This window comes from Mixophyes fleayi, chromosome 5, assembly GCF_038048845.1.
Source record: "Mixophyes fleayi isolate aMixFle1 chromosome 5, aMixFle1.hap1, whole genome shotgun sequence".
NCBI classification, from domain to species: Eukaryota; Metazoa; Chordata; class Amphibia; order Anura; family Limnodynastidae; genus Mixophyes; species Mixophyes fleayi.
The window spans coordinates 177,265,583-177,279,836 of record NC_134406.1 but is presented as its reverse complement, the minus strand read 5'-3'; the positions used below and the strand labels follow the sequence as shown (position 1 = coordinate 177,279,836).

The 14,254-nt window shown below is 37.1% G+C and overlaps 1 protein-coding gene across 1 annotated transcript; it reads right to left on the bottom strand.

Moving 5' to 3' along the window:
* Positions 1 to 2,122: 2,122 nt before the first annotated feature.
* On the bottom strand, positions 2,123 to 7,995 carry EDN1 (endothelin 1). Its single transcript, XM_075213078.1, has 5 exons — positions 7,557 to 7,995; positions 5,678 to 5,858; positions 4,159 to 4,314; positions 3,914 to 4,021; positions 2,123 to 2,847 (listed from the first exon to the last, which is right to left on the bottom strand). Exons 1-5 carry the CDS (start codon positions 7,615 to 7,617, stop codon positions 2,706 to 2,708), a joined length of 648 nt encoding a protein of 215 aa, XP_075069179.1. The 5' UTR covers positions 7,618 to 7,995; the 3' UTR covers positions 2,123 to 2,705.
* Positions 7,996 to 14,254: the final 6,259 nt, after the last annotated feature.

Sequence of the window (14,254 nt, the reverse complement as noted above, 5' to 3'; positions counted from 1 at the left end):
TGCAAGTAAACAAAGTTAAATTTGAAATCATTGCAGCAATAACCATGTGATATATGTGGACAGTGATCTGAATATTTATATTGCACTAGCAGAGACTTAAAGAAATACAAATTCCCATCTACTGGACTTGTATGCTATGAACATTATTTTATTGAGATATCAGTGACTGTGTTATATCTGGATAAATGCAGCATTTATACCCACTGCCATTTGCCTCCCAGTAGCTAGACTAGTCCAGGTCAATATACCTAGGTTTGTCTGATTTTTTATGTATGTTCAATTGATGCCATACCATATGTATGTATATAGAAATCAATGCCTCATAATATAAATACTGTGGTTTAATTGGAGTATTTTATTTCTCTATATTAATGTATTTTTATGTATTTTAACCAGGATTCAACAAATTGTGATAAAACAAACATTAAATGTTATCCCACTAATAGAACCGAGCCTCTTGCTCACAGCCTAATACAAGATATAGAAAAATACGAATTGTATTCAGGATAAAAGAATACAAATTTTATTATTAGCATTACACTTGGAATAATACATAAGTCAATGAGCGCTTAACTTTCAGTATATTATTAGTTCGTAGAGAGGGATAACCTGTGTTAATGCTGCTCTTGCAACAGTAGGGGTAGAGCGCAACTCCTCTCCCCCCCCTCTCCATTTTTGCTAAACACTACCGTTAAACACACTACCACAGAGGTGCTGAGAGTCACGTCTGGGCTCTCTGAACCTGCGCGGTAGTGTGTTTTTCACTTTGAGCAGGGCAGATGAGAGTAGAAGTTTCGGATATCCAACCGCTCAGAGGAGCATGAGCAGGTTAGTAACTAAGTGCGCAGTCAGCCTGTCATTTTAAAAGAGAAGGATGAGCACACTACATTCTTTATATACTACACTATGGTGCTAGATGTCCTTCGTGGGTTCACCACTCCCCCTCTAGTGTCTGGTCTCGCCTCTATGATGGCTGGCCACACCCCCTCTGGTGGGCCCCTAGTGTTGCAGTCCCCCGGTGGGCCCTTCATGCCCCAGTCCGACACTGAATCAAGCTACTGGGCAACAGCCATTTTCATCTACTTCTCCATTATTTTGACATGTTTTACATCTTTAGGATCAACATTTCCAAACATCCATTAATGTATTTGTCTGAGGGCCAAATAGCAGATATTTTAAGCTGAAGAAGGAGTTGCAACAAACAGCCATTTCTCTAGGGGCTCCTCTTTTCCTGCTCACAGGCCCAACCAAAAACCAGCAGAGGGTGGAGTGGTGGGTGAGTAGGAGGACCAATTGGCAAGTGATCGGTCCTTCTGCTCACACACCCATTCACCTTCCTCCACTATTGTAAGGACGGTGAATGCCATAGATTTAAATAGTGCAGAACCCTGGGCTTGGGCTAAGGAATTGGTAAGTTTCTATGCTGTCACATATAGTCCACTCAGATATACTAAAGACCTACATGAAGGTACTCATTTTGATCCACTGTAAGTTTCTAGAACAAATATATACATTTACTAAATGATTAGATAATATGCTGATGTCTATCTTGGTTTTTTTTTTTTATGAAATACTGCCTGGATGTATTCTTGTTTGTTCTGTTTCTAAATTTCACACATGGAATATCAGTGACCTTTACAACTATGAGTAATAAACCAAGCAGCTTTGTTAAATCAACTGAAACCTTTTTTTTTTTGCTTTGATAATAAATCCACTTGAAACAAATTTGCAAATGCCATTTAAAGGGTTACAAAATATTTATTTTAACATTATTACTGAAAGCATGAAGCTCTTTTTTTCATACAGAAATACAAACAAACATGCATAGACCAATGTGGCCTATTCCAATGGATATTTAACACAGTAAATATATTCCCTTTACAAATAAAAATATAAATATTTTAAAAATAACATAATAATTTTAGATAAGAGATAGTAGATTACTCCACTGCTATGAACAACCCAGTTTTAGCTTGTGAGAATAGCCATATAAAAAAAACAAAACAAACAAAACACTACTCTCTGCTTATAACACCACCAACCTGTCACTAAACAAATCAGTGATCTATTGCATATCAAAGATTTGATTAGCTCCAGCGAAAAAGGGAAAGAAAAAAAAAAAAAAAAGAAAAGAAAAAAAAAGCAAAAAAAATAAAATAAAGAAAAAAGACTGATGGTGTTTTCACAGGACAAGCTAAAATATAGGCAGGAAGGAAGCCCTTCAGAGGGGTAAACCTGAGGTAGATAAGCTTGTAATACGTCCTCAAAAATTAGCGTCCATTTTACTAGTCCATTTGCAATGCACATACATCCATATGCAGCATTTTATGTGTAGAATAAAGGCAAGTCTTTTTAATATCATATTCCAGTGTTTAACTGTCAGTGTCAGTAGTCAATGAACGCTGATTGGCAGGTTATCCAAAAATTTGGTTCCATTATTTTTCTTCAGACACGTTCCTGTAGCATTTTGCTCTACAACTGCTGACCTAATTTCATCCAGGATCCTTGTTTTTACTATGATGAAGCCATCTTGTGTGTCAATCCGGATGTTGTATGGTAGGCCAAGGCCTCCAGCTTCCACTATTCATGCTGTAAGTGCACTAAGCCACCAAGAAGATGATAATATGTGTACACACCGTAACTCACTCACTGACAGCGATGTCTCCTACACTTTGGAAACATAGGTGATAGTACTCAGGTCTCCATTATAATGCTGTTTCTATATCTTTCCATATTCCTCTCTTTCTATGTGCCCAAGGATGCGCCACATTTTTCACCTCATTGAACTTCTTCAGTAGCCTGGCAATAGCAAATGATCTATTAATGGATCTCCTGAGGTCATCCATTCTGTGAAAGAAAATTTCATTTTTTGTGAATAATTGATAGCAAAATATTTTTTTCTTTGAATATATTTCAAAACTGTTGCTAACATCCATTCCTAATACTAATAAATAAACATATTTTTATTATTAATAATCTTTATCTATAGGGTGCCACATGAGGTCCACAGCCTCGTATAGAGGGGAACATGCAAATTAATCACTTCTGCCTTACAGCACTGGGGTCATGAGTTTGATTCCTGACCATGGCCATATCTGTGTGGAGTTTGTATGTTCTCCCTGTGTTTGCGTGGGTTTTCTCTGGGTGCTCCGGTTTCCTCCCACACTCCAAAAACATACCGGTAGGTTAATTGGCTGCTAACAAATTGACCCTAGTCTGTGTGTGTGTGTGTGTGTGTGTGTGTGTGTGTGTGTATGTGTATGTGTGTTAGAGAATTTAGATTGTAAGCCCCAATGGGGCAGGGACTGATGTGAGTGAGTTCTCTGTACAGCACTGCGGAATCAGTGGCGCTTTATAAATAAATGATGATAATGATGATGATGATGATGAATACACAAATTGTTATGTTAAATGAAAGCCTATGTACCAAGGACTTGCTTTTCCCCCACCCCTGATAAGAGTAAAGATGTGATTTACTTTTGAACAAGCGCACGCTCATATCTACCGTCCACGCAAGCATAGCCACTAGTATGTGGAGATACAAACAAGTTGTATATTGTTACTGTCATAGCTAGGTGTGTTTTTCGAATTGTATCTGTTAAATATTCCACTGTGGAAATGTTTCAAGCTCTGTAGTGTTATACTGCATATACATGATCCTGTGCTTTGAGTACATAAGGACAGACCGATGGATCAAGCAAGAGCAATAGATGTTTGTGGTCTTTGACAAACCACCTCCTGAAAAATTAAATAAATGCTCTCCTACGGTAAAGCTATGCAGTACAGGTGAATGGCCGCTATCTGCAGAATTATCTGGATATTTTAAATTTGTTTTGTCACTTTAAATTTCATAAATGTAATTTCCTGACCAAAAATGTGGTAAATTGACAGTATATAATAAGCTTCCCCTCACCTTTTTGTGTTTGTGTGATGTTGTCTCTGAACACACTGTCCGCCCAAACGGAGACCATTGCAAGATTTCTCCTGCTGACCCTTTTCTCTTTCAAGAGAAGGCTGGACACTGTGTAAGAAAACAAAGCATTGTCAGGCACACATGAAGAAACACCTTTTCACAACACACGCTTCTCAGATAAAGACAACCTGCTACAGGTGTACTAAGCTGTGTCAATTCTTCAGGTTGAGAATATTTGCACACACCTGAGATCTGCTGCAGCTTGGCAGAAATCCAGGCATTTCTTGTCCTCATGCTTGGCACAGATACACCTGCTTGTAGACTCAGGGAGTTTTTCTGTCTCCAGGTCCTGCAGGGAACGTTTCAGGCGAGGCCCACCGAGTCCGTAAGGCACTGTTTTTCTGCAAAAATAAATGTTACACATTTAACGTTGAAAAATAATAACAGTTTAAATGTCACAGTACAGACGGTAAATAGGCACAATTAAAAATAATAATAGCACAAAAGCTCTGGAAAATGATTGTAGCATACATTGAAATGGTGATTGAATGACAATTCTGACCAAGCTAATGTTTCCATGCTGCTGCTGTGCACTAATGTATATGATCTGCTACAATATAAACAGATCTTGTATTTCAATACATCCTTCATATCCCACTTGGAAACTGTCAGAATATAAAAACCTTCCCACATAGCGCACTGTAGCAGAAACCTTTGCACAAAAAGACCTTAATTTTCGGCTCATGTAATGACATACAATTTCACAAATTGCAAGACTCGGTTTCACAGTGGCATACCAGCAAGTTATACAGGTTGCAGCCTGTATTTCAATTAATAGCTCGTTAATGGTTCTTAAATCACAGTTTAGGAGTATTTCACTGTGAATGCCTGAGAGGTAAAAAGTAAGGCAAATATTTACAGCTTTAGCATATTACACTATCAGTGCTAAGCAATCAGCACATTATACATAGTTACTGCTTTGAAAAACACTCTAGTTATGTGTCATAATTAACAAGGCCAATTGTGGCTTTCTTAATCATATTTTATACTGTGAAAACTATAACACAGTTATGAACAGAACACAGAGCACCAATTTTTCAGCATTCAGTAAACATTTATTCCCATTTATTTTTATTTCTTATATAATACCATAATAATCTTTAGAGTTACGTTACTATTTAAAAATATTTAACATTTAAAAATGCCCAAAACAAGATTTGTTTAGCTGAGGATTTGCTGGTGTAATTAAAATCCACTAATGTTGTTAAGGATTTTCCACTACAGTATTGTGCTGTTGCTGCCTATATCTTGGCTAAAATCTAGCTGGGAAATTATAAAATGCTGGGATAGGCATGGGGTTAGCACACAGCAATAAAAGGCTATCCCAAGTAAGCTTTAAGTGTATGAGAGAAAGCAGACAAATTGGGACAGACTGGGTGTGCCAAATGGTCATTACCTACTGTCAATTGTCAGCCTACCTGAAGCTTTATGACATATTATTACACAATCCCTCTTACATCTCCCTCATTACCTGAATTATGTTCTTCATATAAAATGTAGCATAATTTAATTTGGGTTTTTTAATTTAAACAGAGCCATCTGATATGACAATTGTGATTTTAATATATACAGTACATCTGTAAAAATCAAGTTCATAGTTAATATTTTAGAACTTATAATTGTAATACATTAGATATGGCTATGTAGTTTATGCAGCACTGTATTAAACATATTAAGTTACTTGTAAAAGTGCAGGACACTTACTCTGGAGTGTTTATCCAAATGATGTCTAGGTGGCAAAAGTAGACGCACTCTTTGTCCATTAGTGAAGAACAAGAACAACGTTTAAATCTGCGTGGTCGCAAGGGGGCGCCCAAGGAGCGATGAGAGGCTGCAGCTTCAGCTGGAGACAAATCTTCCGAGAATGAGAAAGTGCTGCTTGACCCTGCAAATAAGAGAGTGGGGTTCAGTTATATATGATATTATTTGACATTTTGCAAAATTGTTTCCACATAGCCAACAGTATTAAAAAAGAAAATCTAGTGCAAATTCAGAGGCTTGAGATATTACAGTATGTGAAGCTCTATACTAGTTTAATTTCAGCCTAATATTGTTACGCCAGAACAGGAACATGTAACTCCAGCTGGATTTTATTGTTATGCAATGTAATATATGCATTCCTGTCATAATAATAGGAGCAGACAGGACAGAACATGTCATCCCACACTTGTAATTGGATATAGATTTAAACATCCGTTCACATGTGGGCACTATAGGGCATGGATGTCTGCTCCCATAAGGTAGTTATGCATCCATGCCTGTAACTGAATCTCCAGTAGTTGGCCCATGATTTTGCCATGTGGAACAACTAATGGTTGACACTGACTAGTATATGTCGTTGCCTGTTTTACCAATCTGCCAAATGGCACCGTCTATGGATAGGACGGGAATACCATGCACGCTGTACTGAGGGCAACTCAGTCCTTCACACACTGCTGTGATACTGGGCATAGTGACTGCGGAGATTACAGAAGCCCCTATATCTGAAGTCACTGCGGATCGGTACTGCGCTCCTATTTTATATACTAAAACCAGTATCTGCAGTACATCCATATTTAAACATTAATCTAGCTCGCTTCTAAAATGTGGTATCTATGTACAAATTCCGCAGATCGACATAAATCCCCGTGAACAGATTACCAAGCACAATATATGTATATGTATCATCAGCATACAGTGAGGGAGACATCAGGTATATAGAAGGTGGATCAATCCAGAGCAGCCGCAGACCTCACAACAAAGCATAATAAGTAATGTAAAAAGTCATTGTACAATCCGGTCCCACGCAGCCCCGGTCTCCCTGATCCCATGTGCTCCATAAATGCACCACTCACGCCGTAACACCCACAACAAGTTCCTCTGCCTGTCATCTTGATCTCCCAGTCAATCCTCTCATAAACCCTTCTGCTCCGGCTTTCTACACCTGATCATTGAAGGCAGCTAAACACAGCCATAAAGTCCCTCTAAATAGCACTTATTCGCGCTGTAACAATTACACATTCTTTATAGGAATGATACACTGTCTTAAGAATACACATTTATATCACAGTAACAAAAATAGCATCATAGGAGAAAGCATTATTAAATATGCAATATCCATCTTTTGGTTTAATGCAAGTTCTTTCCCGAAAATATACCAGGTAGCAGCCAAATAGCCCCAATAAAATGAAATAATGATGAAATAATATGTCTAAGTCATTAGGACTAGCAGTCTTCTATATCAGGGACAAGTCCCCCACTTGTATCATGCCAACATCGTCCCACCGTTTGCTTAAGTAATATTTAATGTGTTGCGATCAGCCTGGGGCTGTTATATATGAATGGCATATTTCATCTAAAGAATGCACTTACAGGTATTTTCCTTGTCAGACCTTCTACTTAAGAAAAAGCTAGGGATTTAAAATACCTTCTAAATAAAAGTTACCTGGTACGATCTCTGACATTGACTAGTGTAAAACAATAGTGCCCGGTCATTGGAAAAAAAAATCAATGCATTATATTTAATTATTCAGACTATTATTACGTGGATCGCACATTAAAATAGAGTCAACATAGAATATGAACATAGCAGAGTCTACCCTACCTGTTCCACAGGTTCCTTGAAGGAGAACTAAAAGCAGATAAATAACCATCTCTAAGTCCATTGTGAATCTAGAAAAACGTCTCCTTGATGATTACAAAAAAAAGCAATTCCCCAAAAAGTCAATAAATAATTAATATAGAAAACTGTCCTTTTGCTTAAAAAATATATGCAACGATTTCCAGAATTTATAAATTACAATAAAATGTTCTCTATCAGGTGTCCAAAGTCCAATGTGAAGAAGATCAGTGGTGGTTAGTCCTGAGAGAGGTCCCACAGTGATTGTGAAGCAGCCTACTTCCCTGCTCCTTTTTATATTGAACCGCCATAGAGTTTGTAAACAGCCCTCAATTTATATTATCCTTAGACATTGTTATTGTGCTATTAGTCACCGAGAAGCAACGTGCAGACTAAGATAAGGGTAGGTTGGAAAGGAAACCTCTGCTAACTTCAGAAAGGGAGACGCCGTCTGACAAAATCAGGGGCAGGGCTAAGAGAAATCCCAGTCTCTTAAACATGGTGATGTCTGTTCCTGCCACTAGAGGGAGCATTATCTCTATCGGGATAAAACTATTCTAGCTACTAGCACGAGGTCTGAACTTTACAGACTGATTCTTCTCTTATCCACTTATAATTATAGTTCTGATTTCACTTGTCAGTTTAATACTGCTACCACCTGGAAGAAATGGAAATCTATGGTAAATACTGACCTCTAATCACGGATGCTCTATTAATGAGCGGGGTTCTTTGCCAGAACAGCTCTTTACACAATTATAGTAGCTGAAGATTATTAATTATTATGACACCTAGTTAATTAATTTGTCAAATTTTATTTTTATTTCCTTATGCCATTGATGCTAGTTTTTAGAAACAAAGTAGTTTTTTGATCCAACAAGTTCTAAACAATTTCTTTATTTGATACTAAAGGAAAAGATTGCAAAGCACTCATGCAGATCTGTTACAACCTAGGAGAGAACGCTGTTTAGATGATGTTCTGTGGTCAAGTTATAGGGGTGTGAAATAAATTTGCTGTACCTGAATACTTAATATTACATTCTGCTGAAACTTAATATCAAATATTATATTTTCTATTGAATATTAAATTAATGGATCTGCTATATACTGCCTTCATTTTCTTATAGCATTGGGATTATTTTATATCAACAGGTGCATGTACTAATCTAACGAATATGTCCCAGGGACTAGAGGTGACTGTCGTCACAATTTACACTTACTCATCCAACTCTTAAAGGTACCATAGTTGCAAACTGTAACACACGGATTACCCATTTTTATACCACAACTTGTCTGGTGGGCATAAATAAATATTTCAGAAATTGCAAGTACAAAATAGTTTCATGGATAGGTAACCCTTCAACATACTGTTTATTGTGTTAATCAATCATATACAGATTTCAGAACTATTCTTTATTAGTGTTGTCGGTATTTCAAATCTGCATGCTGACCGATAGATAAAAATGCAGCCAGACTTTGGTAGGGACACTCAGAATAAGCCGCACCTAATGCTCATTACTGTTTGGTACTTAAATAACCAAACCCCTAAAGTAGTTGACATGTATTTGGTTCAACTGAAATATAGAGCAGATAAGGCTTCCCTTTCATGGCAAAATTATACATCTAGTCATCTATGTGTATATATATATATATATATATATATATATATATATATATATATATATATAACAAGCAAAAACAAGATATACCTCCCTTCCTAGACTCTGATCAGTTACCTTCTCATACTATGCATACATTTATAAGCTATATAGAAACTTATTAATAGAAGTATTGAAAAGGACAGGGTCTAGTACTGATACCTGTGGTTCTATACAACTCAATCTTAATCAACTTTTGAGCAAATGGCATCAAAATAGGAACAGACTTGTTATTATGTAGTAACATTCTGGGACAGAGTAAATTATACAGGTGTTCATTCTGAGTTGTGGTGCTTGCCTTAAGGATTTCAGGATATGTATATTTCACATGTATGCGGCAAATTTCAATGGAATTTATATGTAGGAGTTTTAACTTCCGTCACTACACTAAAATATGTCCAGTTGCCCTTTTTTAGCTTGAGAAGGAAACAATTTATTCTGAAATACAGATATAACATACCAATATATATTTTTTTACTCATGGTCTGAGAAAGTTTGCGGTCTTCTGACTATCTGGTACGCAGACAACATATATTTATGCATGCACCCTGCACTTGTGTGCTATATAAATTCACTTTTTGGGTTTACCATCTGATCCTAGCACTCTTTCTCCTGGTGGAGGATTTCCAGATTTGGTGCAGTCTAGCATATAACAATACTACACTATGTTAGTCTCTGTTCTGTTTTTTTCTGCATTGTCGCTACATCTGATGGAGATTGAGAGGGATTACCTCTGAAGAGGAACCTCCATGTGACCAATTACTTTTTGAGTACATCTTCACGGTACGCAGTTTATTACCTCTTCCCAAATTATATATATGATATTACACATTGGGGCGCCCTACTTGTTTTTCTGTTGCTATATATATATATATATATATATATATATATATATATATATATATATATACAAGTTAACCCATGCATGATACTCATGCATTCTAGTCAAATCAAGCTACTTAAGGTGTTAAAAAGGTTCTTGTCATGCATTTGGGCCATAGCCCAGGCCTCAACCACCAACCACTCTCCACTGTCACCCCCGGCAACCACCAACCACTCCCAACTGTCACTTCTCCTTCAAGAAATATATATATTTTTTTTTTAAATCTTTAAAAACACTTTTAACAATTAACAAATTAAATTAACAAATTAAAAACATCTTAGTATACCAAATTTCAGCCCTTTCTGAATTTTTTTTCCCACACACACTAAGAATTTAGTAGGTCAGTGTATAACTCCGCCCAGCAGGTGGCGCTGCAGCTTGGTTTTATTTTTTACACACACAGACAGACTAACACACGCCACTAGACATTTATATATTAGACAAGTTAACCCGTGCATGATACTCATGCATTCTAGTCAAATCAAGATACTTAAGGTGTTAAAAAGGTTTTTGTCATGCATTTGGGCCATAGCCCAGACCTCAACCACCAACCACTCCCCACTGTCACCCCCGGCAACCACCAACCACTCCCAACTGTCACTTCTCCTTCAAGAAATATATATTATTTTTTTTTAAATCTTTATAAACACTTTTAACAATTAACAAATTAAATTAACAAATTAAAAACATCTTAGTATACCAAATTCCAGCCCTTTCTGAATTTTTTTTTCCACACACACTAAGAATTTAGTAGGTCAGTGTATAACTCCGCCCAGCAGGTGGCGCTGCAGCTTGGTTTTATTTTTTCACACACACAGACAGACAGACTAACACACGCCACTAGACATTTATATATTAGATATATATATACACACACACACACAATATACCAGAGAGCATATATAAAATTATATTAATTTTTTTTACCAAAGATCTGATCTGGAACCAGCAGCAGATGTCATGTCTCCTGAGATATATTAAATTAAAGCATCTTTTGTACACTGGATTCATTTACCACTTTTGCTTTATACTGTATATAACATAGTTCAAAAACTATTTTACCCAGAAACCTTGCTTGGGAAACTCAGTTTTCCCATTTAGCAGGGAAAGCATCTGTCTGCCTTTACACCACTGCAGCACTCCATCAGAGGAACCCTGGAGCACCATCCATGGTCCTGCAACCTGCTGACCTGTTCGGGTTCAGAAACCATAATAGGTTTGGACAAACCATAGTGTCATCTGCGTGAGCTCCTGCTAACATAGGTGGACAGTGGATCATAGGTGCAGTATCTTTAGGGAAACTGAATCTACTCAGCAGGGCTTCTCATTGAAGCTCTGCACCAGGAACTGGAGCAGGTTTGGCTCATTTGAGACTGTGGGTTTCAAACAAATATTATCCATTTTTAAGCTCATTGGTCCTTTAAAGCCAGAGCAAACAAAAATGTAGGTTTAAAAAACAGTTTTTAGTTTAGTATTGCTATAACATTCCCATGAGCAGGTCTACATTTACCTTCTGGGGACCTGGCCTATGCTATCAGTCATTAGTTGTGGGAGAATACATGTAAAATTAACTTAATACTCACAGCATTCATCATATTGTTGAAGTATGTTTTTATTGTAAATTATAAGATTTGTTTGCTTGCTGAAATAATATTGTGTCACTGGAACTGATTCAAACAACATGAATACAGTACCATTGTTCTGGAAGGAGCTGACTAAGGAAGCTGCAAGTGGACTTTAGAACTAGAGAATTCAGACAGCATTCCAGGTCTCTCTGTCATCACTTCCCTGAGAAGAAATTCTGTTGCTCACTGATATAGGTTTATGGTGTACTACTAACCTAATGCCTGTTATATCTACCTCGTAATATCATGAGTAGGGCATATGTTTTATACTATTACCTCTATTGCTATCTCTATAGAATCCTGTTATTGTGATTGCTGTGCTTTACAGTCTTTATTATATGAGAAGGATAGCCACAAGTTTTTGAAATAAAACCATCTTTATCCCATTACAGAAATTTGGCAAAAACAGCTGTCATTAATAAAATACAGGTTTCAGGCGACTAGCTATCTGTAGATGTCAGATGGATATATATAGCCAGTCATACGTGGGTGCTCTTCTCTCCTATTATGATGGTATATTGAGTGATACTGGGATTGCATCATTCTGAGCAGTTAAAGACTCTACACCTCACATTTCTTTATTTATGGAATTGCTATTATATCACTTGAGTTTCTACACATTTCTGTGTTTCTGAGCCTCTGATTAATATTGAAAATTATGAGATGACTCATAAAAATGAGATAGAGTAGCTAACCATAATGCATAAATTCATGGCATGACCTAAGAGTTAAATAATTTTTCTTCCTTGATGTAATTTGAAAATTTAGTGCATAATACTGAAAATTTAAAAAAAATAAAAATCACTGGGATTGAATAACAAGCTCAAAAAGAAACGTAATTGGACTAAATGGACACAAGGACAAGGCGGTACAAGTGACAGAGTCTTATAAAATAGTGATCAGTAGAACCAATCAGCTGCTTGTCAGTCTGCCAAAGGTGTAATTACAATAAGTGATGGGGGTGCGGCTACAAAAATATGTCAGTGTCATTATGAAATGTTGGTCATCAGTAAAGTTTTTTGTCAGCAAAGCGGATTTTCAACCCTGTACTGGATCTATCTTGATTCCTCAGGTGTTGACTATAAAAGTACACTGCTATGAGGAGAAGCAAAAATAATATATACACAATTTAATAGTAAAAGGTAATCAATTATATCATGACACTACAAACATCTCCTTTTGTTTTTAGGTACATAGCCCTCAAAATGCTCTGTTGTAATATTTTCAAGGGTCAACATTTTTTTGTCAACTATTTTCTTGTTTATATAACCCTTGAAAAGTACAATGTCTATTTAAGGGTGCTGTGTTACATGTTTTACATTCCATTGTTATTTACCATTCATATACAAAATATGTCAAGTTATGCTGTGGTTAAATGATTTTGTATGCTGTTGCAATAAATACAAGTTATAGCTTAACCTCTTGAATTAGCTTTATTATCTTTCTTTTTAGTATTTCATTTAAATCTATTTGCATTTACTTTTTTTCCTATTATATACATTTCTTAAACATTAATTTATGATAAGAGAAAAAGCAAACCGCAAGTAAACTACAAGAAATGAGTTAAAAGTTGGACAATACATACTAGCTTTACTGAAAAGCAATAGCAATACTATTGGTGTTATAAAGGAAAAATAAAATAACCCCCCCCCCCCCCCCAAAAAAAAAAAAACACAAAAAAACAAACAAAAGAGATCAGTGAATTAAGGAATTTATCAAATAAGTCATGTAAATCATGAGACACGGCATATGGTATAATTGCAGATATTATTCATTCATCTCACTGATACAAAGGAAGGCCATGGGCAGTGGCCATTGGTGCAGCAGGTGCGGTGTGGTGGGGCCTATGGAGATAATGAGGCCAACTGCACCGGGAATCACAGAGCTGTGGACTCCGGTTTTCCCCTCCCTGCTTCCCTGCACCGGGCCCTACAGCTAGCTACTTCCGCCTCTGGCCTTGGGACCTCCATCGAGAAGCAAAAGTAAAACTTGATAAGCAGATATTGCATTTCATTTAAAAAGCACCATCACGTCCCACCTTGTATAGCTGGACATAAGAACAGAATCAGATTAAGATCCAATGGGGCCTTAGGCAAGATACTGGTTTTTAGCCCCCCTCATCCAATCGGTCCATGCCATTCTCTTTACTTACCCTAAAACACAATGATCTATATACACAGGTTAAACTGATATCACACACCTGATACACACTGAGCACTATATGCAAGATAACCGATATCGCATACCTGGCACACATTGCAATGCTCCCAACTGGCCACCAGCTATCCTCCCATGTGCCCCCCTACCCACCAACTTTTCCTTCTCATATCCCTTTTCCCACCAACTATTCTCTCACCCCCAACCCACCATCTTTTTTCTCACATGGACTCATGCCCCCCTGCACACCTGCATATGTCTCACATACCCCCTACCCACCAGCTTTTCTCTCACATAGACTCATGCCCCCCTGCACACCAGCATATATCTCACATACCCCCTACCAACCCACCATCTTTTCTC